The sequence below is a fragment of the Mesoplodon bidens genome (genome assembly GCF_964165515.1).
Source record: "Mesoplodon bidens genome assembly, chromosome: 12".
Classification (NCBI taxonomy): Eukaryota; Metazoa; Chordata; class Mammalia; order Artiodactyla; family Ziphiidae; genus Mesoplodon; species Mesoplodon bidens.
This window is the reverse complement of record NC_138168.1, coordinates 51114420-51141795: the sequence shown is the minus strand read 5'-3', so window position 1 is coordinate 51141795 and position 27376 is coordinate 51114420. Positions and strand designations below refer to the sequence as shown.

At 39.4% G+C, this 27376-nt stretch overlaps 1 protein-coding gene across 1 annotated transcript in view; it reads right to left on the bottom strand.

Moving 5' to 3' along the window:
* DCBLD1 (discoidin, CUB and LCCL domain containing 1) overlaps positions 1 to 27376 on the bottom strand; it is a 72079-nt gene that overhangs the window by 6287 nt on the left and 38416 nt on the right. Inside the window, exons 4-11 of the mRNA XM_081251572.1 lie at positions 26764 to 26815; positions 22906 to 22978; positions 9234 to 9367; positions 3904 to 3944; positions 2728 to 2940; positions 1155 to 1279; positions 725 to 884; positions 529 to 636 (exon numbers count right to left, since the gene is read on the bottom strand). Of these exons, the coding sequence (XP_081107698.1) occupies positions 529 to 636; positions 725 to 884; positions 1155 to 1279; positions 2728 to 2940; positions 3904 to 3944; positions 9234 to 9367; positions 22906 to 22978; positions 26764 to 26815 (906 nt within the window). The remainder of the gene's footprint in view (positions 1 to 528; positions 637 to 724; positions 885 to 1154; positions 1280 to 2727; positions 2941 to 3903; positions 3945 to 9233; positions 9368 to 22905; positions 22979 to 26763; positions 26816 to 27376) is intronic.

Genomic DNA, 27376 nt, shown 5'->3' with positions numbered 1-27376 from the left:
GGAATGGAATGTCTCCCTTCCACCTGTTCTTCCTCTATGTGAAATTATATTTCTTGACATTTTTCCAGGTATACTGGGATGAATATATATATATATATATATATATAGTGATGCTGTATCACCCCCCCCCCTTTTACACACATGGTCGAGTGCTATGTAAACTGTTCTGTACCATGCTTATTTTTTTAAGTTGTCAGTGTGTCTCAGAGAACTTTCTATATTACTAACACATTCCTTTTTTATGGCTGTAGAGTATTCCATGGTATGGATGGCTATTGTTTTATTTTTCTATAAAAGATTTACATAGTGTTTGAAGGGTGCATATGTTTGTTTCCCGTCTTTTTCTACTTACAATAGTGTAATGAAAAGTGTGGACATATATTATTTTACACATGTGCAGATATCTCTGGACCATCTGCCCCCAGACACTTATATGACACAGAAAAAAAGAATGCTGTTGAAGCTACCGTATTATTGGCTGGAGTACAAGTTATTCCTTAAGAAACCGCAAAACGATAACTGCCCTACCTTTGGGCATTTCTTCAGAGGGGATGGGTTTTAAGATTGTCTCATCTTCTCTGTTAGTTGAACCAACAGTATTTAGACTTGTTTTGCTCCACACCAATGAGTCATTACCTGAGCGAGAAGAGATGTTAGAGAAACCACATTAATAACAACGTTTTGTGAAAGGAGGTGACCAGAATCCAGTAACTCACTGACTCACCCTGAGTCCTACTTGGTGCAATCTGGCAGCCAAGGAGCTCCACTTTCAAGGCTATCCTCTGGTGCCATGTCTGGGGGATAACACGCACATATCTGGCCACAATGGGAGGGATGAAATTGTTCCGCACAGGGTCCCGAAAATTAGAGTTGCCCTGAAACACCTGTAGGAACAGATAACCTTTACCTGAAGATTCTATTAGTTTCTAGGTCTTTATCAATCCACTCACACCTGGTTATATGAAATCAAAGCAAGGATTCTATGTCTTTTGCTATTTTATAGACATGCTTGATATTGAAGATACAAGGCTTCACACTCAAAGGCTACGTAATCTGGTGCTGTGCATCTGTTTTTGGAAACACACTGATGAACTGATGAAAATATTTGGAGGCCCACTCTCCTACTCAGTTCCTTCCTCCAGAGTGTCTCTTACCTTTTCTTCATTAGTCACAATTCCTTTATAGGTCTCCCACTTGGAGTTGTTGTTTCTGAAGTTCATTACAAAACTCTTTACATAAAAGTTGAAATTTGACTGTGTGGATCCAGTGGTCCTAATTCCTTGTAAGAAAATATTATTTATGGGTTAGTTTTAAAAATATGTTATACAACATGTATTATAACTTCAGGTTTCTTTTCTTTTTTTCCCTCTCATTTGAAATTGCAAATCATTTTACAGGCCTGCTTTTCTTATCTGCATTTAGAAACGTGATGACAGATGAGTGTTTTCACACTGACAATATGCCATAAAAAGGTTTCAGCACGGAGATATCAGCTCTCTCACCCACACATCCATCCTTACCCCCTGCATACAGGTTCTTCCCACAGAGACAATGTGAAGATTTGTTACTTTTAAAAAAGACATGGCAACTGACAAAGGATTAATCTCCAAAATGTACAAGCAGCTTATGCAGCTCAATATCAAAAAACAAACAACCCAATTCAAAAATGGGCAAAAGACCTAAACAGACATTTCTCCAAAGAAGATATATAGATTGCTAACAAACACATGAAAAGATGTTCAACATCACTAATCATTAGAGAAATGCAAATCAAAACTACAATGAAATATCATCTCACACCAGTCAGAATGGGCATCATCAAAAACTCTAGAAACAATAAATGCTGGAGAGAGTGTGGAGAAAAGGGAACCCTCCTGCCCTGTTGGTGGGAATGTAAATTGATACAGCCACTATGGAGAACAGTATGGAGGTTCCTTAAAAAACTAAAAATTGAACTACCATATGACCCAGCAATCCCACTACTGGGCATATACCCTGAGAAAACCATAATTCGAAAAGATATATGCACCCCAATGTTCAGTGCAGCACTATTTACAATAGCCAGGACACGGAAGCAACCTAAATGTCCATCAACAGATGAATGGATAAAGATGTGGCACATATATACAATGGAATATTACTTAGCCATAAAAAGGAACAAAACTGACTTATTTGTAGTGAGGTGGATGGACCTAGAGTCTGTCATACAGATTGAAGTAAGTCAGAAGGAGAAAAACAAATACTGTATGCTAACACATATATATGGAATCTAAGAAAACGGTACTGATGAACTTAGTGGCAGGGCAAGAATAAAGACACACATGTAGAGAACGGACTTGAGGACACAGGGTGGGAAGGGGAAGCTGGGGCGAAGTGAGAGAGTGACACTGAATATACACACTACCAAATGTAAAATCGATAGCTAGTGGGAAGCAGCCGCATAGCACAGGGAGATCAGCTCGGTGCTTTGTGACCACCTAGAGGGGTGGGATAGGGAGCGTGGGAGGGAGACGCAAGAGGGAGGGGATATAGGGATATATGTATGCATATAGCTGATTCACTTTGTTGTACAGCAGAAACTAACACAACACTGTAAAGCAGTTATACTCCAATAAAGATTTAAAAAAAAGACATGAAGTACTCTGAGGTGGGGGCACCTGTGCAAATTCAAAACATAATTTCAACTGCAAGTCATCTTGTTTTGTGAAACTGCACTCGTTTCAGTACCTGTTATTTTCTTTTTCTCTCCCAAATCTATCCTCAGCCACTCTCGTTTGTGGTTCTTGCTCCTGTCCCCCGAAGCCCATGACGGGCCTTGGTCCTGAAGTCGGGCTTGGCCAGGAGACCAACGGACCTGATCTCCAGTCTCATTGATCCACTCCCAAGAAGAAGAAGCTCTGATTTGCCGGTCAGGTTCCAAACTCAAGGATCTGCTGCAACCTAGTAAAAAAGGGCAGGGAAATATTTCAGATATAGACACAAAATGAAAACCAAAAAAAAAAAAAAAAAAAAAGCACCCCATTTCACCTAGAATTATTCAGTTGATTTACTTCCATTCTGATATTGAATCAACTGTTTAATTACTAGTTTTTTAATGATTCAGACTTGCATTTGACTCGCTGGTGCTGTGGTATCTTGATACTATTGCTGCTTTTCTTAATAGACCTTATATCCCCTATAAGTGACATATCTGTCCCCACTGTAGATTTTCCTTTCTAATCTAAATTCACCATGATTTCAATGAAGTACAAGGTGTCCTAAAAGCTGAAAATGCTGAGGTTCTTCTCACTTGATCAGAGGGAGGACTCTACGCTCTCTACCCTTGAAGAGCAGGTACGTCAGGTGCTCTGAAGATCAGTTAATTGTACCCAACATCACCCCTGGGAGCTTAACTATACCATGTCCAAGACAATGTGGAGGTTGCAGATTAAGGTCAGTCCTCCTCCTGGGCAGAGAAGACATGTTTGTATTGTTCTCCTTGAAATATGTTATTTTATGTGAGGGAGAATACTTCCCCAGAACATATTCCATGACAGAGGGGCTAAAAAGCCTTTATGCTATTCATTTTCAACAACTTCATTCCAGATATACACAAATCAAATTGCACTGCTCAAAAGGTTTTTCTATTAAAATCTAACATAAAGGAATTTATCTTAACTGTCATTTCAGATTTTCATTTTTTCTGGCAGAAGTTTTAGATTATAAAGAAAAATATTTTTTTCCTAATGTTAACTAGGTTTATTGTCTGATATATTTTTAAGTCACAGCATACTTGGTGCTACATGACCTGAGGGGAAAGGAAAAAATTAATCTTTTAAACTATATCATCTGAGGAGTATGGAAGAATAAACTACCCCTGAAGATTTTAAAATATCAAATTCTTAAGGAAAGCATGATCCTTACCATTGGAGGTAAACAGAAATCGCTTGTCTGACAGGGAACCACTGAAATAATAAACACAAAGATGAGGACGTGAGTTGCTTAACTGCATCTTAATGACTGGTACAGCGCTATAGGGTGGGGCTCAGAGCCTTCCCACACCTCATGTGGTCCTCAGAGCACCCGGCAAGGCTACTGTTATTATCTCTGTCATTGGTATTTCATAGACAAAGAAACTCAGGCCCTTCGAAAGTAAGCACCTTTCCTAAATTCATAGAGGTGACAAGCAGCCAGGACTCTTGAGATACTGCTTTTGAATCACAATCCTGTGCTGTTTTCCATCACGCCACATTGTATTGGGAAGGAACAGGCACATATACAGTCTCCAGGACACGCTTAAATCCCAATTAATGAATATGTAGTGATGGAGACAGAAAGGATGACTGCCCTGAACACTCCCTTTGCTTCAGAAGGCACCCCTACAGCGCCCCACTCGCTTCAACAATCAAGGACCACTGACACATGAAGATGCCTGACCACTTTTATTTATTTATTTATTTGTTTATTTTGCTGTATGCGGGCCTCCCACTGCCGTGGCCCCTCCTGCTGCGGAGCACAGGCTCTGGACGTGCAGGCTCAGCAGCCATGGCTCACAGGCCCAGCCGCTCCGCGGTGCGTGGGATCCTCCCGGATCGGGGCACGAACCCACGTCCCCTGCATCGGCAGGCGGACTCTCAACCACTGCGCCACCAGGGATGCCCGCCTGATCACTTTTAAAAGAACGAGCATGTCAGTTGCTAGCTGCCTTCCCTACAGACTTCTCCACTCCTTCCCTGAGGGGTCCTGCCCCAGCAGCGTGCCTCTGCAGAGAGCCTCCGCCCGGGTCTCTCTCTCTCCAGTCACACTCCTACCTACTGCAGCAAGGACACCAAACCATGAACCAGCTCCTGCTTCTGGATGACAAGGTGCAGCTGGAGCACCTCACTGACAGGTCCTGAACTGCTACAAAACAGGCCTGCACATCTGGCATTGATCCCTGGGCCTCTGGACCCCCCAGTTCTGTACCTTGTATTACTCTCCTGGTGAACTTATCAAATCAGCCTTGCTCGGCAGTTGTCTCCTTCTGTGGAAAAGGGGTTCCTAAGGCCTGAGATCACATGTATCTTTTTGTAAATCCCTCACCAACTCAATGCTGTAACAATATGTAGAATGAATAGAAAACTTGCAATTCTCAAGATTAATCTTATATGCATCGTACTTACTACATTAGATATTACAGGTAAACAAAAAAAGGTAGATGTCGCTGTCATGTTCAGTTATTTTACAATCTGAGAGTACTCCTATTTTAAATGTTTAACTCTGAATTATTGTGGCAACAATGGACAGAGAGGGTGCTGAAATGTGAAATCCACAGAGAACCCAAAACTAGTCTGGACAGAAGCACCTTCACAGCAACATTTTGTTTTTGTTTTAAGTAACAGGTTTTTCTTTCATATTCTTTGTCCACTCTCAGGCAGAGACTCTGTAAGCCCTGGTTTTCCACATAAAGATTCTATTATAATCTGTGCTGAATATAACGCAGGCACCAATCATTTCGTACAGGAGAAAATGCAGACCCACTTGGGTCATGGGACCTTCTTCAGTTCACAGTTAGTGGCCAAGCAGGGGTGAGGACCCAGCTCTTCTAACCTTTAAAGAAAGGTGCACACTGTTGCAATTTGTATTTAAATTTGTTAAGATTTTAGAGCCTCTCTTTGACTGATTTTTGCATTTTCTCTAATGTTCCTGCACGAAGTATTACACTTGAAGTTTGGCCCAGATAAGCCCAAATAATACTGCTGCAACCCTGATCACGTAAACGCACTCCCACTACCATGAAACATTAAAATATTTACTTTGTTGTTGAAAAAGAGACGTTAAGGAAAGAAGGTTAGCTTTGGAGTTCATCCTGAGAAGAAAATGCTGGGTAACGTTCTGCTTCTAAGATCTCTCTGCCTGGCTTTCCTCTATTATCAGCTGGAATATGTTTTTCCATTTCACCCAATTAAGCTAATTAAATACAACCACTAGAGAATTCTATAGGTAAATAAGCTTCCTCTTTGAAAACCCCCTAGGGAAAATGGGGTTCTAAGGCATTCACGCATTACGGTGAATGAATTCGATCAGATTCCAGGAACTGCCAGCCTTCCCAGAGGGCTGTAGAAGCAATCAGGAAGAGCCTGAGGTAAACAAAGAAAAGCCTTCCCTGCAGATGGTTGGAGCCATCATCCTCTGTGTGAGGTCAATCGCTCTTCCTGATTCCATTCTGGTCTCCTCAGATCAAGGAAGTGACATGACCCGGGATGAATCCCAGAAGAACCCTAGATATTTACTTTAGGGACCACTTCTTCCTCAGCTGCAATGCTTCCTTCTGTGTTTCTTCCTGAACGCCAAACAATCATGTGTGGGAACAGAAGTTCAATGACCGCATGTACAGTGCTTCCCCAACAGCGAAACAGCACAGATCAAAACAACTGCTCCCTGAAGATCTGGGAATGGAAACGAGTGGAAGAGACTGTATGAGCACACAGTTTACTCTTTTCTGTTCAGTACAAAAAGATGGTGCCAAACCAGAGCCAGAAGGGAGAAGGGGCCTTGATATAATTCTAGACATTCTGTCTACTTCCACCAAAACAAAAATCGGACAATTAGTTCAAATAACTATATGGAATGTGGAGCAAATTTTTTCCTAATTCATTAATGGTTTAGATTTCTGGACTCTTATTTTTGTATCAAAGTTTAATATCAAATTATATAAAGTGACTTCATATGTATTAAGTCCAGTTGATGTAGCAGAATCGAGAAAATTATGTCTACTTTTACTTAATAGTTTAAATAACTTTTCTTCAAAAGTAAAATAAAATCCAAGTAGTACAAGTTAAACTTTTTACTATCCTATTTTTCTACAAAAGAAGCATTCAAATGTATTCAAATGTAGGCAAGAGAGTCCAAAAACAGATTTAAAGCCAAAGGCCAGTTATTCGTTCCTATTTGGAGATAGCAGCACCTAACAAATCTAGGCCACAGCTTGATACCTTCCTGAAACAGCACCTTATTATCCATAGAGCAAACACTAAAACACATAAAAAGAAATAGATCCTCCCAATGTTCATTGCAGCACTATTTACAACAGCCAAGACATGGAAGCAACCTAAATGACAGAGGAATGGATAAAGATGTGGTACATATATACAGTGGAATATTACTCAGCCATAAAAAAGAATGAGATAATGCTATTTGCAGCAATATGGATGGACCTAGAGATTATCATACTAAGTGAAGTAAGTCAGAAAAAGACAAATTATATGATATCACTCATATGTGGGATCTGATTTGAAAAAATGATACAAATGAACTTATTTACAAAACAGAAACAAACTTACAGATATCTAAAACTATAGTTACAAAGGGGAAACTTGGGGGGTAGGGATAATTCAGAAGCTTGGGATGAACATACACACACTACTATACATAAGATAGATAACCAGCAAGGACCTACTGTATAACACAGGGAACTCTATTCTGTGATAACCTATATGAGAAAAGTATCTAAAAAAGAATGACTATATGTATATGTATAACTGAATCACTTTGCTGTAGACCTGAAACTAACACAACATTGTAAATCAACTATACTCCAGTAAAATTAAAAAAAAAAGAAACACCCTCAAAAGTCAAAGTTAAGCAGACATTTAAAGCTTACTGTGCATAAGCAATCACTCTTACTATAAATCAGGATATAAATATATAAATCAGGATATAAATTTTAATGTCCCAAAGAGTTTGAGGCAAGTACCTAAGTGAAAAAAATGTAGGGCTTCCCTGGTGCGCAGCAGTTAAGAATCCGCCTGCCAATGCAGGGCACACAGGTTCGAGCCCTGGTCCAGGAAGATCCCACATGCCGTGGAGCAACTAAGCCCGTGTGCCACAACTACTGAGCCTGAGCTCTAGAGCCTGCGAGCCATAGCTACTGAGCCCGTGTGTCACAACTACTGAAGCCCGTGCGCCTAGAGCCCGTGCTCTGCAACAAGAGAAGCCACTGCAGTGAGAAGTCCATGCACCGCAACGAAGAGTAGCCCCTGCTCGCTGCAACTAGAGAAAGCCAGCACGCAGCAACAAAGACGCAATGCAACCAAAAATAAATAAATAAAATTTAAATGTATATACATATGTGTGCATATATGTAAGTATATATATGTATATTATAAAATTTTATGTAAATACTACATGTGTGTGTACACATACATGTGCATATATGTCAGCCATATCTGCAGATTCTGCATCCCCAGATTCAACCAACCACAGAGTGAAAATATTCAGGAAAAAAAAAATTCCAAGAAGTAAAATTGGAATTTGCCACATGCTGGCACCTATTTACACAACATTTACATTGTATTTACAACTATTTACATAACATTTACATTGTATTAGGTATAAATAATCTAGAGATGATTTAAAATACATGGGAGGATGTGCACAGTTACATGTAAAGATTATGCCATTTTATATAAAGGACTTGAGCATCCGTGGATTTTGGTATCCACGGGGGTCCTGGAACCAATCCCCAAGGACACCAACTGTAAGTGGCTCAAGGAGCACTGTTCCCTCAACAGGCAGCCATCCATTCCAAAGCAAGTGTCCCTCTGGACCATTCCAAGCTGCCTGTTTATACTGATGGACAGCTGGATCACAAGGCTGGCCTATCTTAGTTCAAACAGCTCTAGTTTTCCACTCTAGAAGCTGAGGAAACCTGAAAGTATTAAAAGCTGAGGTTGAGTGTTTAAAGCAATTGACATACTTTTTTCTTATGAAGCTAAAAGATCAGAGGATAACACAGAACAGAGAAGTTAACAATGTTAAAAAAAAAAAAGCCATCTTTTTTTCTCTTCCCAACTATTATTCATCCTTAAGAGACTGTCTCTAGGGATCCTCTAGGGAGTTCAGTGGCTCTGCTGGGTTTATGTCAGTCCCTTATCTCCTTCAGTATCTTTGGTGATATTGGTGATGATCAGTAATCAGGAAAAACTAGAGAGGAATAAGCTTTATCCCCTCCCCCTAGAGCACCTGAGAGTAGAATGCTCCTCTGTCCTGGGGCTTCAGATGTGTGCTATTCTAACTTACTTGTCAGTTAGCTTTTTTATTGCTGCATTTGTCTTCCACACTGACAGCATAAATGCTGCTCTAAGCAGTCACACACATTTTTCCCAGTTGACATGCCCTTGGTATCACATGCCTGCAGCCCTTTCCAGACTGTGAGCTGATGACTTGTGCCTGCGGGGTTACCGTCCACTCGGAACAAAAGGCAAAGTACTTACTGCCTTGAGAGCACACCATTGGCCAGGATCCCTTCGTATCGACTCATGCCTCTGCGCAGAAGCACACCAATCTGACCGCCCACTTCATCTGCAATTACTCCTGCATGGATGGCGGCTTTGCATAGTAAAGAGGTCTGAAACACAGCAACATCTCACTTACAAATGGCTCAACAATACATCTAAAATATAGTGGGAGCTTTTACATTTTGTTTCAACTTGTGCTCAGGATCCCTATTTGACCCCTGACATGGCTAAATTATAATTCATTTAAATAAAAAGTAGAAGGGGGTGGAAAAAATTATTGGCTAATTATCTCAGAATGACATCAGAGTCATTCTATTTATGCTGATGAACCTGGGAACCCTTCCACTAGGGAGGAAGGAAGGGAGGTAATTCACAATATTCATGGCTCCCCAGTGAATAAAGCCTCCTGGTGGTGTGGTCATCTCCCACACCGACTCTGAACTGGGCCCTGGCGCGTGCTTTGTTCTGCAGGTAACGTGGCCCGGCAAACTGCCACACATGTCAGTGAGGCCACCTTAGACTCCCACCCCCAGATGACCTGCCACACGACTGCAGCTGCAGGCGCAATTCTAGGTAAAGGAAGCTTAAGAACCAACCAGCCCACACTGCCGACCCACAAACTCATCAGCAAAGAAAACGGCTGTCATTCTAAGCCACTAAGTTTTGGGATGACTTGTTCAGCAAGAATAGGTAACATTAGTTTCTTACATTCGCTTTACTAAATATACATACTGAGGATCATTTGAAAAGGTGAACCTTCCATACCATAGCTTCATTTTAAAATTAGAGATTTAACAAGGCATCAAAACCAAGATGGTAGTGTCAGCCACAGAACACTGAATAAAACAGAAAACTTCATGAAGGTCTCAGAGTGATGACGAGCAACCCAGGGCCCAAGGCCTCCATCTCAATTCCTGAATCTCCTCTGAGAGGGTCAAACAGCTGGCACCTGCTCAGCCCTCCAAGGCTGCTGGCTGGTGTGACAAACCCAGCAGGGGTACCTGGCAGGCTCTGATTAGCAGGGGACCCTGTGGTTGAAAGTGGGACTGCAGGAAGAAGTGGAACTGTTCCACGGGGTGCCCAGGCCCGTACGTCCCCTCGAGCACAGACCCATGGGGGAGGGTGATTAGGTATTTAGGCCAGGACTGAGAGGCCGAGAGGATCTTTTCCTCAATAAATTTTAGCAATGCCCTGCTTCTCTGCAATGGCTAGTGCCGAAAAGAGAAAAGCAGCTCATGAAATTGTGTTTCAATAACTGAACTTGGGAGTTTCTCTTTGTGTTAACGACAACAGTTTACCTTATTGCAGTGGAAAGTCTTCCTTAGATTTAGGTTACAGTATTAGGAGGACCAGTGAGACCAACTGTATTTTGCAACTAATGTGGTTGCAATAAAATTGAGAGCTTCTGTGATCTTTAACGTGGAGAGCTCATACTTTCCAAACTAGATTAGGTTTGGCAAAGGGAGTCAGTTTTGCAATGACTGCTATCATAGTGAAAAAAGGGGGAGGATTTCATGACAGAGAAGAAATATGAGAATGCTGAAACTGATGCAGATACTACCCTTCTTGATTTTGGGGAAAAAAAGAATTAGAAGAGAAAGATAATACTCTTTAAAGAGGCAGCTTGCATTTTCATTTTTTCTCAATTTTCTTAAAAAGGTTTCTTATTACTGTTTTAGACTCTTTGGGTACAAAATAGAGGAGCTAGCTGTAAAAGTCCTGGATTTAAATTCAGCAACTTAGCGCATCATGCTGACTCTGCCTCTAACTCTACCAGGTGTGCTTAAGTCACCTCCCTGCTCTGGACCCGGCTTCCCGATTCATCTTCACAATGACAAGGCTGGACTGGGTGATGTCTAGAATCACCTTGTGATTCTAAAGGGCACCCTGTGTACCTCTTATAGGGTCCATGCAGGCCTGCCTCCCTCTCTCAGCCCCAAATGAAAAACAAAGTGGTCAGCTGGGCAGCTATTCCCTTGTCCCTAGGATCACCTGGCTTCCTTGGAATTCAGTCTGGGGATGGGATGGTCTTCATCCCAGCATCCCTGCCTTGTGTGTAGAACTCTCACTGGACTTGGCATGTACAAGGGCCTCCTTGGTAACAAGAGGACAGATTCACAGGCCAACAAGCAACACGACCTATCAGCTTCATTGCCCAACAGATATTCGCATTTCCCACAGTCCCCAGCATTGAGGGAACCCAGTGGTATGTGCCCCTTTTATGGAGTTCATTTCATTGCATTATTGCATGTTAAATTACACGTATTTATTTAATATTTTTTCATAATATTAAATGCAGGCCATAGGATACATCCCCAAGAGAATAACCATCAGATCTGGCTATCATATTATTATAATAAAATTTTCAGCCCTTTCCTGAGTTATTTCCTTAAAAAAAATCACCCGCTCACCCACTAACTTAAATAAAATTGATGTTTTCTAAAGTTGGGGATTTTTTGGTATCAATTTTTAAAATTCACACTCACTGAACCTGCTTTTTAAAAATTTCCTTTTGAACAGTAGATTTGTATTTTATTTTCTAGCTATTTTGAGGCTGAAACCTCACTGAAATGTAAATATAGGAAAGCCTAAGTTATTTAGTGATTACCTTAAACAAACGAAATAATTTAAATGTAATTCTTCAGGGAAGGGAATGCAATGGACAGTTGAGGAGAACACATGCAAGACTCATGAACTTGAAGGTTGATGGAACTAAACATCCCTGAAGTTCACTGAGCCACAAAAGATGGCCAAGCAGATAAGCATGAGAAGACTTAACTCTCAAAGCAGTTATCAAATCATCCCAGAATTGGAGTATTTTCTTAAGTCTTCCTTTAGGAAAAATCAACTTGTACGAAAAAGTATTGAGAAAGTATTAAAATAAAATGTAATATAAACATTTTAGGTGGAAGGTGCCTCCGCTAACCTGATAGTTGAGCTGCTGAATTGCCTGGGTCCATGTCTCCGTCCAACCAGTATGTCCTCTCCATGACCTCCTCCAGCTGGATTTTAGCCTGGACAAACCACTCTCCCTGCCCCACTGTTGGTCTACCACGTGAAAGAATGATTACCGTGTGGCTGGCAGGGTCCTGGTGCTCTGGTCGTGTGTCAAGCCTGAGCCTCTGACATGGGAGAGCCGAGTTCAGGACACTAGTCCACAAGAGACCTCCCTGCCCCTCGTAATATCAAACAGCAAAAGCTGTCACAAAGAGTTCCTTCTCAACGCTAAGACCCAGCTCCACTCAAGGACCAGCAAGCTACAGTGCTGGACACCCTATGCCCAACAACTAGCAAGATAGGAACACAACCCCACCCATTAGCAGAGAGGCTGCCTAAAATCATAAGAAGGTCACAGACACCCCAAAACACACCACCAGATATGGACCAGCCCACCAGAAAGACAAGATCCAGCCTCATCCACCAGAACACAGACACCAGTCCCCTCCACCAGGAAGCCTACAAAACCCACTGAATCAACCTTAACCACTGGGGGCAGACACCAAAAACAATGGGAACTACGAACCTGCAGCCTGGGAAAAGGAGACCCCAAACACAGTAAGGTAAGCAAAATGAGAAGACAGAGAAACACATAGCAGATGAAGGAGCAAGGTAAAAACCCACCAGACCAAACAAAGGAAGAGGAAATAGGCAGTCTACCTGAAAAAGAATTCAGAGTAATGATAGTAAAGATGATCCAAAATCTTGGAAACAGAATGGAGAAAATACAAGAAAGGTTTAACAAGGACCTAGAAGAACTAAAGAGCAAACAAACAATGATGAACAACACAATAAATGAAATTAAAAATTCTCTAGAAGGGATCAATAGCAGAATAACTGAGGCAGAAGACCGGATAAGTGACCTGGAAGATAAAATAGTGGAAATAACTACTGCAGAGCAGCATAAAGAAAAAAGAATGAAAAGAATTGAGGACAGTCTCAGAGACCTCTGGGACAACATTAAATGCACCAGTATTTGAATTATAGGGGTCCCAGAAGAAGAAGAGAAAAGAAAGGGACTGAGAAATATTTGAAGAGATTATAGTTGAAAACTTCCCTAATATGGAGGAGATTTTTTTTTTTTTTTTTTTCAGTACGTGGGCCTCTCACTGTTGTGGCCTCTCCCATTGCAAAGCACAGGCTCTGGACATGCAGGCTCAGTGGCCATGGCTCACAGGCCTAGCTACTCTGCGGCATATGGGATCCTCCCAGACCAGGGCAGGAACCCGTGTCCCCTGCATTGGCAGGAGGGCTCCCAACCACTGTGCCACCAGGGAAGCCCGAAAACTTCCCTAATATGGGAAAGGAAATAGACAATCAAGTCCAGGAAGTGCAGAGTCCAATACAGTATAAATCCAAGGAGAAACACACCAAGACACATATTAATCAAACTATCAAAAATTAAATTCAAAGAAAATATATTAAAAGCAGTGAGGGAAAAGCAACAAATAACATACAATGGAATCCCCATAAGGTTAACAGCTGATCTTTCAGCAGAAACTCTGCAAGCCAGAAGGGAGTGGCTGGACATATTTAAAGTGATGAAAGGGAAAAACCTAACACCAAGATTACTCTACCCAGCAAGGATCTCATTCAGATTCGATGAAGAAATTAAAACGTTCACAGACAAACAAAAGTTAAAAGAATTCAGCACCACCAAACCAGTTTTGCAACAAATGCTAAAGGAACTTCTCTAGACAGGAAACACAAGAGAAGGAAAAGACCTACAATAACAAACCCAAAACAATTAAGAAAATGGTAATAGGAACATACATATCAATAATTACCTTAAATGGAAATGGATTAAATGCTCCAACCAAAAGACACAGACTGGCTGAATGTATGCAAAAACAAGACCTGTATATATGCTGTCTACAAGAGACCCGCTTCAGACCTAGGGACACATACAGACTGAAAGTGAGGGGATGGAAAAAGATATTCCATGCAAATGGAAATCAAAAGAAAGCTGGAGTAACAATTCTCATATCAGACAAAATAGACTTTAAAATAAAGACTATTAAAAGAGACAAAGGAGGACACTACATAATGCTCAAGGGATCAATCCAAGAAGAAGATATAACAATTGTAAATATTTATGCACGCAACATAGGAGCACCTGAATACATAAGGCAAATGCTAACAGCCATAAAATGGGAAATCAACAGTAACACGATCATAGTAGGGGACTTTAACACCCCACTTTCACCAATGGACAGATCAAATGAAAAAAATAAGGAAACACAAGCTTTAAATGACACATTAAACAAGATGGACTTAATTGATATTTATAGGACATTCCATCCCAAAACAGCAGAATACACTTTCTTCTCAAGTGCTCATGGAACATTCTCCAGGATAGATCATATCTTGGGTCACAAATCAAGCCATGGTAAATTTAAGAAATTTGAAATCGTATCAAGTATCTTTTCCAACCACAATGCTATGAGACTAGTTATCAATTACAGGAAAAAAACTGTAAAACATAAAAACACATGCAGGCTAAACAATATGCTACTAAATAACCAAGAGATCACTGAAGAAATCAAAGAGGAAATCAAAAAATACCTAGAAACAAATGACAATGAAAACATGATGGCCCAAAACCTATGGGATGCAGCAAAAACAGTTCTAAGGTGGAAGTTTATAGCAATACAATCCTACCTTAAGAAACAGGAAACATCTTGAATAAACAACCTAACCTTGCAACTAAAGCAATTAGAGAAAGAAGGAAAAAAAAAAAAACCCCAAAGTTAGCAAAAGGAAAGCAATCATAAAGATCAGACCAGAAATAAATGAAAAAGAAATGAAGGAAACGATAGCAAAGATCAATAAAACTAAAAGTTGGTTCTTTGAGAAGATAAACAAAATTGATCACCCATTAGCCAGACTCATCAAGAAAAAAAAGGGAGAAGACTCAAAGCAGTAGAATTAGAAATGAAAAAGGAGAAGTAACAACTGACACTACAGAAATACAAGGGATCATGAGAGATTACCTCAATCAACTATATGCCAATAAAATGGACAACCTGGAAGAAATGGAAAAATCCTTAGAAAAGCACAACCTTCCACGGCTGAACCAGGAAGAAACAGAAAATATAAACAGACCAATCACAAGCAATGAAATTGAAACTGTGATTAAAAGTCTTCCAACAAACAAAACCCCAGGACCAGATGGCTTCACAGGCGAATTCTATCAAACATTTAGAGAAGAGCTAACACTTATCCTTCTCAAATTCTTCCAAAATATAGCAGAGGGAGGAACACTCCCAAACTTATTCTACAAAGCCACCATCACCCTGATAACAAAACCAGACAACGATGTCACAAAGAAAGAAAACTACAGGCCAATATCACTGATGAACACAGATGCAAAAATCCTCAACAAAATACTAGCAAACAGAATCCAGCAGCACATTAAGAGGATCATATACCATGATTAAGTGGGGTTTATCCCTGGATTGCAAGGATTCTTCAATATACACAAATCAATCAATGTGATAAACCATACTAACAAACTGAAGGATAAAAACCATATGATCATCTCAGTAGATGCAGAAAAAGCTTTCAACAAAATTCAACACCCATTTATGATAAACACCCTCCAGAAAGCAGGCATAGAGGGAACTTACCTCAACATAATAAACACCATATATGACAAACCCACAGCCAACACTGTTCTCAATGGTGAAAAACTGAAACCATTTCCACTAAGATCAGGAACAAGACAAGGTTGCCCACTCTCACCACTATTATTCAACATAGTTTTGGAAGTTTTAGCCACAGCAATCAGAGAAGAAAAAGAAATAAAGGGAATCCAAATTGGAAAAGAAGAAGTAAAGCTGTCACTGTTTGCAGATGACATGATACTATACATAGAGAATCCTAAAGATGCTACCAGAAAACTACTAGAGCTAATCAATGAATTTGTTAAAGTAGCAGGATACAAACTTCATACACAGAAGTCTCTTGAATTCCTATACACCAATGATGAAAAATCTGAAAGAGAAATTAAGGAAACACTCCCATTTATCACTGCAACAAAAAGAGTAAAATACCTAGGAATAAACCTACCTAAGGAGACAAAAGACCTGTATGCAGAAAATTATAAGACACTGATGAAAGAAATTAAAGATGATACCAACAGATGGAGAGATATACCATGTTCTTGGATTGGAAGGATCAACATTGTGAAAATGACTCTACTACCCAAAGCAATCTACAGATTCAATGCAATCCCTATCAAACTACCACTGGCATTTTTCACAGAAACAGAACAAAAAATTTCACAATTTGTATGGAAACACAAAGAACCCCGAATAGCCAAAGCAATCTTGAGAAAGAAAAATGGAGCTGGAAGAATCAGGCATCCTGACTTCAGACTATACTACAAAGCTACAGTAATCAACACAGTATGGTACTGGCACAAAACAGAAATATAGATCAGTGGAACAGGATAGAAAGCCCATAGATAAACCTGCGCACCCATGGTCACCTTATCTTTGATAAAAGAGGCAAGAATATACAAAGGGGAAAAGAGAGCCTCTTCAATAAGTGGTGCTGGGAAAACTGGACAGCTACATGTAAAAGAATGAAATTAGAACACTCCCTAATAGCGTACACAAAAATATACTCAAAATGGATTACAGACCTATTGTAAGGCCAGACACTGTAAAACTCTTAGAGGAAAACATAGGCAGAACACTCTATGACATAAATCACAGAAAGGTGCTTTGGACCCACCTCCTAGAGAAAGGGAAATAAAAACAAAAATAAACAAATGGGATGTAATGAAACTTAAAAGCTTTTGCACAGCTAAGGAAACCATAAACAAGATGAAAAGACAACCCTCAGAATGGGAGAAAATATTTGCAAACAAAGCAACTGACAAAGGATTAATCTCTAAAATATATAAACAGCTCATGCAGCTCAATACCAAAAAAACAAACAACCCAATCGAAAAATGGGCAGAAGACCTAAACAGACATTTCTCCAAAGAAGAGATACAGATGGCCGAGAAGCATATGAAAAGCTGATCAACATCACTAATCATTGGAGAACTGCAAATCAAAACTACAATGAGGTATCACCTCACACCAGTCATAATGGGCATCAACAAAAAATCTACACACCATAAATGCTGGAGAGTGTGTGGAGAAAAGGGAACCCTCTTGTACCGTTTGTGGGAATGTAAATTGATACAGCCACTATGGAGAACAGTATGGCGGTTCCTTCAAAAACTAAAAATAGAACTACCATACCACCCAGTAATCCCACTACTGGGCATATACCCTGAGAAAACCATAACTATTTACAACAGCCAGGACATGGAAGCAACCTAAGTGTTCATCAACAGATGAATGCATAAAGATGTGGCACATATATACAATGGAATATTACTCAGCCATAAAAAGAAATGAAATTGAGTTATTTGTAGTGAGGTGGATCGACCTAGAGTCTGTCATACAGAGTAAAGTAAGTCAGAAAGAGAAAAACAAATACCGTATGCTAACACATATATATGGAATCTAAGAAAAAAAAATGGTCATGAAGAACCTAGGGGGCAAGACAGCAATAAAGACAGAGACCTACTAGAGAATGGACTTGAGGACATGGGGAGGGGGAAGGGTAAGCTGGGACAAAGTGAGAGAGTGGCATGGACATATATCCACTACCAAATGTAAAACAGATAGCTAGTGGGAAGCAACCGCATAGCACAGGGAGATCAGCTCAGTGCTTTGTGACCACCTAGAGGGGTGGGATAAGGAGCGGGGGAGGGAGACGCAAGAGGGTGGGATATGGGGATATATGTATATGTATAGCTGATTCACTTGTTATACAGCAGCAACTAACACAACTATGTAAAGCACTTATCAATAAAGACGTTAAAAAAAAGTAAACGTTTTAGATTGACTTTAATAAAACATGAAGAAAGCACATGTTTAAAATGTTGTCAGAGGGCTTCCCTGGTAGTGCAGTGGTTAAGAATCCACCTGCTAATGCAGCGGACATGGGTTCAAGCCCCAGTCCAGGAAAATCCCACCTGCTGCAGAGCAACTAAGCTCGTGCACCACAACTACTGAGCCTGCGCTCTAGAGGCCACGAGCCACAACCACTGAAGCCCACATGCCTAGAGCCTGTGCTCAGCAACAAGAGAAGCCACCGCAATGCGAAGCCCGTGCACTGCAATGAAGAGTAGCCCCCGTTCACGGCAACTAGAGAAAGCCCGCGCGCAGCAACGAAGACCCAACGCAGCCAAAAATAAATAAATAAATAGATTAAAATGTTGGTGGGATGATGGTCAAATGTTAAATAATAAAAATATATTCCTCATTCTATCCTATGAATTGTTTCAGTGTTGCTGCAGTCTTCATAATTACCATGATGATAACATTTTCTTTAGGAAAGCAATACATTCATTATAGAAATTTTGGAAAATAGGAAAAAAATAAAATCACTCCTATTGTCATCAGTCAGAGACAATCACTCACCAACACAGTGTACTTACCTCTGGCTTGTTGCGGGTGTAGGCGATGGACTGGGTTTCTCCCTTTCTCCCCTAAACCAGGAGCACACTTTTTGCACTGTCTGCCTTTAATTTACCATACTCCTTGAACATTTTTGGGGAATGAGGAATTACTGAAACGAGTGAGTTAAGGGATGTGTTCCACTTAAAAGCAGGTGGTACGGTCAGCAGGCTTGGGAGAAGGTGCCAAGAGAAAAACTGTTCTGGGGGCTTTTTATTTCCAGTTTCCAGGTGAGCCTACACCATAAGATGCCTGAATTCAGCAGTCGAGGAGACAGAATCACAGCATCTCCCGAACTCTAAAAGATCTTTAAAGTTTTCTGCTGACACCTCCCGACAGACTGTCCCACTCTCCACCCACAGCACCTTCCATACACATACAGGCTACCCTGACGAATGGCTGTAACCTCTACACTGGACACTTCCAGTGATTAGGGCCTTTCTTGAGACATCCTATCCCGTTTTGCACTGTTCAGCTATTCCTTATATGCCACAGAAATGGGCCTCTCTGATCCTGGTTCTGCCTTTTGAAACAACACAGAGTGAACCAATTCTTTTTCTCTAATTACTCTTTAATTCATCCCATTTCTTCCCTGTGACAGAGCATCTGCTTCTTCAACAGCTTCTCTAGTAACTTGTTTTACAGATTCTGTCATCCTGACCAAGAGGATATGCTTAGGTTTTGCCAAGACCCTTCCAGAAAAGACTTGTTACAACTGAACATATTCCCTAAGAGGAAGACACCCTCGAGGAGAGACTCTAAGATAACCCGCATGATCTCTGCCTACTGGTATTCTCCCCTTGTGTAATCCCCTTAGGCGGGGGTGGGAGCTGTGGCTTTCTCCTAACTAATAGGATGTGGCAAAGGTGACAGGACAGCACTCTCATGATAACATTACATAAGATTGTAACCGGTCTTGCTGGGAGGCTCCCTGGTTAGGAAACTCTCCATTGCTGGCTTTGGTTAAAAAGCAAAAGCCTAAAAGCCTAAGCAATTGAAACTTGATCCTGTAGGTGGTAGTGACACCTTCAAAGCTTCTGAATAGGGAGAATAAGAACCTATCTAAATGAATCTAAGGGGAGGGGCAATATAGGGGTGGGGAATTAAGAGGTACAAACTATTAGGTATAAAATAAGCTACAAGGATATTTTGTACAACATGGGGGATATAGCAAATATTTTACAATAACTATAAATGTAGTATAACCTTTAAAAATTGTGAGTCACCAATATCAAAAAAAACAAACAACCCAATCCAAAAATGGGCAGAAGACCTAAATAGACATTTCTCCAAAGAAGATATACAGACAGCCAACAAACACATGAAAGAATGCTCAATATCATTAATCATTAGAGAAATGCAAATCAAAACTACAATGAGACATCATCTCACACCAGTCAGAATGGCCATCATCAAAAAATCTACAAACAATAAATGCTGCAGAGAGTGTGAAGAAAAGGGAACCCTCTTGCACTGTTGGTAGGAATGTAAATTGATACAGCCACTATAGAGAACAGAATGGAGCTTCCTTAAAAAACTAAAAATAGAACTACCATACCACCCAGCAATCCCACTACTGGGCATATACCCTGAGAAAACCATAATTCAAAAAGAGTCATGTACCAAAATGTTCATTGCAGCTCTATTTACAATAGCCAGGACATGGAAGCAACCTAAGTGTCCATCGACAGATGAATGGATAAAGAAGATGTGGCACATATACACAAGGGAGTATTACTCAGCCATAAAAAGAAACGAAATTGAGTTATTTGTAGTGAGGTGGATCGACCTAGAGTCTATCATACAGAGTGAAGTAAGTCAGAAAGAGAAAAACAAATACCGTATGCTAACACATATATATGAAATCTAAGAAAAAAAAAGTGGTCATGAAGAACCTAGGGGCAAGACGGGAATAAAGACACAGACCTACTAGAGAATGGACTTGAGGACATGGGGAGGGGGAAGGGTAAGCTGTGACAAAGTGAGAGAGCAGCATGGACATATATACAGTACCAAACGTAAAATAGTTAGCTAGTGGGAAGCAGCTGCATAGCACAGGGAGATCAGCTCAGTGCTTTGTGACCACCTAGAGGGGTGGGATAGGGAGGGTGGGAGGGAGGGTGACGCAAGAGGGAAGAGATATGAGAACATATGTATAACTGATTCACTTTGTCATAAAGCAGAAACTAACACACCACTGTAAAGCAATTATACTCCAATAAAGATGTTAAAAAAATTGAGTCACTATATTGTACACCTGTAACATATAATATTATACAGTAACTATACATCAATAAAATTAAAAAAAATAAAGATGGTACACAGACGGCGGAGAGAAAATAATGAGAGAGAGAGAGAAAGAAAAAAAAAAGCAAGTAGCCATGTTGGGGAGGCCCACATGTAATGAGCTGAGGACAGCCTCCAACCAAAATCCAGGAAGAAACTGAGGTCCTCAATCCAACAACCCATCAGTAACTGAATGCTGCCAACACCATGTGAGCTTAGAAACAAGTATTTTCCTAGTCAAGCCTCAGATGAAACTGCAGCCCCACTGACACCCTGTGTCACCTTGGATACACCCTTGTGAGTGTTCCTCACTCAAACTCAGCAGGCCATGCTCAAACTTCTGACCCACAGAACATGAGAGAGAATACATGTGTTGTTTCAAGCTTCTAAGTTTTTGGTAATAGTCATGTAGCAATAGATATCTAATATACACACAGTATCAATATATACCACAAAAAGACACTAATCAGACTTCTTTGAAGAGATTAGTTTTCAAAATACAAATTTTCCCTCCAGATGAAATCATACTGGAAGCAAATGGTGTAAAACCAGTTGGTGCATCAAATAGGAAACCTGTTTGTTAGCACTTCCAGATCAGGTACTGAGGCCTACCACCCAGGAAACCATTAACCTGTTACTCTGAAAAAGAGAGCTCTGTCAAGAGGTGAGATCAACGAATAAAGCAAGAAAGAAACAATGCTATTTCTCTTTCTGCATATAATTCTTAAGTTTCTTACACAGGACAGGAAAATAATAAATTAAAACTTTATATTGCTAGGGGGAGAAAACTATACCTCAACATTTTAGTTCTTTTGGTTAATTTCCTGAAGTCATCTAGGACTTCAGCCTGTGCCGAGTATATTTTCAAATTGAGGTAGTGTAAATCATTTTAAGATTCAGTTTCTAGGCCAAGTAAATATCCTGTGTCAATCTTGTAAATTAAGACAACACAAGAAAAAGGAAACAAAGAGCAAAATCACAAAACCTGCTGCTTCCAGAATCAGGATGTACTGAAAGCAAAATTAAAGCCAAGTTTTTTCCCTCCTGCTGGAGATATATGATCAATCTCCTAGAACGTGTATGTTTTCCCCGTGCATAAAGAACTCTTAGAAAAGTTCCATCACTATATAGATTTTTACATTTCTAATAACTCAAGCCCCTTCCCGTAAGCTATAAACGCAACTATTTTGAATAGCAAATTTTAAAAAATCAGGTATCAGATTTCCAGGATAGAAATCTGTAAATAGTAAGAAAGGATTGTATATCTGGATATAAGATATATACTTTAGAAAAATGATTTCTTGTGAATTTATTTTTTTCTGGGAACAATTTATATCACCCAGAGAGTTTCAATAGGCATTAGAAATTGGAGTGCAAGGAGGGAGGGGAATAATATATATGAGCAGGGCATACAGCTTTGCTGGTCCTAGATATAATGTCACTCTTCTGTGATGTAAAATGTTCATGTCCTTGGCTGTATTACATGAATCAATTGGAGCATTAAAATAAAGAAATAAATTATAACAAAAGGATGATCTCTTATAAAATTGGATGGAATTATACCCTTAGGTACAATTAATATAAATATAAATAATATAAAGGGTTTTGTTTACCATTTCATTTATAGTATGCTTAACTGGAAATGCTAAAAATAGGAATGAGTGCATGAATAACCTTGGTTTTTATACTTATTTCATTTATTCTCAGAAAAGAGAACTATGCATCTACCTACAAAGTTTTATATCTTATTTGACTTTACTTTGTAAAGAATTCAGGCAGAGCAACAAGCACTAACTCTTTTTCATTTCCTCACTGCCATAAGATTACCCTCAATTACTTACATCTCTATATCCATGCACCACATTCCCAGAAATATCTCCTGCTATGTCTCTACAACCAGCCGGGCAGAACTTGCTGGAAAAAAAATAAAGAGTTTATATTTTATTAGGTCGTACTGAAATTAAAAAGTGTGAAATTATACTTAAAAGTATTTTCTCTCCTCTATACAACATGCAGGAATATCTTTCTTTAGTGACAAATCAGAAACCTGATTTGTGAAAACACAGACTTATCTAAAATGTTCATCTGAAGGCAAGTTTTACACAATTATTTGTTTTATATCAAAATTCATTATAAACTCTATTAAACAATGAGCTTCCCTAAAGCATCTTAATTGATTTTAAGAGGTCCAAGAAATGTTAAGTAAAAAGGTAAATATTCCGGGCTTCCCTGGTGGCGCAGTGGTTGAGAGTCTGCCTGCCGATGCAGGGGACACGGGTTCGTGCCCCGGTCTGGGAAGATCCCACATGCCGCAGAGCGGCTGGGCCCGTGAGCCATGGCTGCTGAGCCTGCGCGTCTGGAGCCTGTGCTCCGCAATGGGAGAGGCCACAACAGTGAGAGGCCCCCGTACCGCAAAAAAAAAAAAAAAAAAAAAAAAAGGTAAAGTTTCTAAATACAGTATATATAGCATACTCTTGTTTTTATAAAAAGAAATGTTTAAATAACAATTTATGTTTTCTATGGATAAAAAGAAAACAAGGAAGAATATCTCTGGATTCTCTCTAAGTGTAGGAGTTTGAGAAACTATCACTTTCTGTGTTACTAACTCTGTAAATTTGGATTCACTCTACTAGCATTACCCAATTGGACCACAATGGAAGCCATACATGTTAATTTAAATATTCTAGTAGCCACATTAAAAAAATCAAAAGAAACAGGCAAAATTAATATTAATACTACTCATATATTCTGTTTAACCTAATATATTCAAAATGTATCATTTCCACATGTAATGAACAGAAAAATTACCAAGATATTTCCAGTCTTTTTTTTTTAAATAAGTTTTCAAAATCTGCCGTATATTTTGTACTTACAGCACACCTCAATTTGAATTAGTCAAGTTTAAATGCCTGGAGAGTGATGGTCTACATTAGTTATAAATTACTTTTGCAATCAGAAAAAAAGGTGTATATTTTTTTCAGCTTTACTGGGGTATAGTTGACAAACAAAATTGTAAAATATTTAAAGTGTACATCACGATGATTTGATATACGTATACACTGAAAGAATTCCTTCCATCTAGTTAGTTAAACACAGCCATCACCCCCCCAACACACACACACACACGTACGTATATGTATTTTTTTGGTGAGAATATTTAAGCTCTACTCTCTTCACAAATTTCAATTACACAATATGGTGTTATCAGCTATAGTCACCACGTTATACATTAGATCCTCAGACCGTATTCATCTCTATAGCTGAAAGTTTATACCCTTTTATCAACCTTTCCCTATTTCCCCTAACCTTCAGCCCCCAGGAACTACTTTCTGTTTCTATGAGTTTGACTAAAAGAGGTATATTTAAAATTAGGATTTCATTTACTTAAGAGTCATTTTTCAAGAAACTTTTCAGAAACATGTCATGGCATATGGTATGGTTGGGTGTGGCTTAGGGTGTGTTGACCCAGGCTCTGTTACTACCTAACTAGCTATGTGACCCCGAATATTGCATATAATCCCCCTTAAATTCAGTTTCTTCTTCTGTAGTTCCTTCAAGCATCAACATTTCAATAGGCCATGAGAGACAACCATACATCTAAAAAGACGTGCAAAAGGAAACTCAAAATATTATGTGAACATTGACAGCTTTAAAGATGAATGCCATAGGCCCTTGTTTCTATATATACCATATTACAATAATGTTTGCTTTGTTTGTTCAAGAAGAATGTACCAGCCCAAGCAGATTCCAAAATAGCAGTTGCTTTTATTTCATTTCCTCTCAGTTTCCTCCTGCTGACTTAGCAAATTAGATGTGTAACAGAATCTAATTATCAAAACTACCCAAATAAATGGTTCATAATTCTTCCCCATTGACCTAATAGAATCCAGCACTACAGCAATAATCAAGGAATTAAGAAACAGAAATAATGGAAATACTATTACAGGTTTACAGTTCCTTATCCTAGCCCTTAGAGCCAGATGTATTTCAGAATTCAGAATTTTGGGGATTTTAGAAAAGTAAGACAGTGCCAATAATGTATATGATGCACGACTCCACTGAGGTCTGCAAATATTAATCAAAACATTAATATCTCTGTATCAAATATATGGATAGTCAAATTAGGTCAAATACATAAAGACAAAACAGCCTCATGTTTAATTTAGTCCAATTTTGCTGTCAGGTGAATTTAAGGTCACATTAATCAGGTACTGCCACCAAATGAGTTACAAAAATCTTTTGACTTTTAAAGCTTTCTGCATTTCACAATTATGGATGAAGGATTATGGCCCTGTACTAGTCATCATACCTCATCTTTAACTAAACACTACAAATAGGCTGGGCTACAGCTTAGATGATCTGACACCATAACATCACACTGTAGGGTTGAATATATTCCTTTCTCTAAGAGGATAGCAAATGACTATTGATGCCCAGAGGCCCTGTCACCACTGGGACTGTACACGTATGGCTGGAAAGAAAATGCTGCTGAATGTCTGCATTGGATGAACAGCAACTTTAAGGGCAACATTTAATTACTGGTCATTTTCATTTTTGTCTTTTCTCAACTGGCCTTCATATTAGTAAACACTAGAGTTGATTCTGCATATAAAAGAATCTCATTTATTAGAGTATCAGATGGATAGGACCATGGACTATTAAGCTTGACTTTTGGGGTATTCTTATTTATTGTGTAGCCCTAAGCAGGTTATTTAATTGCTTTGTGCCTCTGTTTTTGGGGTAAAATAGAACCTGCTTCATCAGCGTACTGGAACATTCACATGAGCTATCTATATGCTAACTCCAGAGAGCTGTACCTGGTACTAAGAAAACACTCTAATGAGTTAGAGTTGTTGTTAGTGTTTTTGTTGACAATGACCTATAGACCTGTGGTTCTCAACTAGGGGTGATTTCTGCCCACCAGCAGACCTCTGGAAACGTCTGGAGACATTTATCATGACTGGGTCATATAGACCAGGGATGCTGCTAAATACCCACAATGCACACAACAGCAAATCATCCAATCCAAAATATCAATAGTGCCAAGGCTGAGAAATCCCCCTCTAGACTTTTACTTTACAGATGAGAAAACGTACATCTAAGAGATTAAGTCATTTTTCCAGTTAAAGTAAAGCTGGGATGAAAATTTTCATCTCCTATTCTCAGTAAGTCTCTTTTTTGTGGGAAAGAGAAAATGAACCCCTCCAGAATTACAAAAGTCACTCCCAAATGCTGGCCCAGTAAAAAAAAATGCACTCTAGACTCCATTTTGGCTCATTGGTACTACAGTAGAACTCAAGGGTCAGCAAACTGTGACCCATGGGCCAAATCCAGCCAGCGCCTTTTTTTTTTTTTTTTTAAATAAAGAAAGTTTTTTTGGAACACAGCCATGCTTTCATTCACATATATACTGTCTATGGCTGCTTCTGCACTACAAAGGCAACAGAAACTGTATGAACAAATGCAAAAGAGACTGCACAGCCTGCAAAACCTAAAGTATTTACTATCTGGACTTTGACGGAAAGTTTGCTGATCTCTGCTGTATAAGAAACCATTTCAAATATTCCTAATTAGTTACAACATAGATGATTTTTTTAATTAAATTAAGTACAAATAAGGTACTTTATCTGGTTTAATGTCAAGGAAAACAAAATATTCAGCTACAAATGACTGCAGCACAGCTAGGACATTGTATTTACCTGTATTCTGTCTTCAAATAATGGTTAGCTCGTTCCAAACACGTTATTAAATCTGTCATAAATAAAGATAATTGCAATCAGCTCTAAAGATTTCTTTTAAAATGAAACAGTTTTTGAAAAGTATTTACTCGTTATCTAGTTATCTGAACTTTTCTGTTTAAAAATAAATAAAAACTGACACACTATCCCCAGGATTTCATCAGTTCCCTTCATTTTTCTTTTCTACCATCAATGATGGTTCTTCAGTATTTATCCAGTGAATGACAACAGAATCTATTTCCAACAAAAAACCCAACACTGGTTAGTTACCATTCACTACATACCTACAAAGGTCATGTGTATAACCTCCCCTGGCAGGAGGAAAACAATTTCAAGAGCCCAATGTGGTTCACAGAGAAGGTTCAGGAACACCTTAATTTAACAATTCAGCTAGTGGCAATCGAGCGACCACAGGGCCAGGAGTTTAGTGAGAACACAAAGAGCCTATCAGCTTTGATCAATGAGGACCAAGGACTTAAAAGAAGCGTGCTCTCTGGAGCAATTTATAGAACTGAACTAATACTCAGCAATGGAAACTCTAAGATACTGTGGATTTTGGTGTTTTTAGATGGAC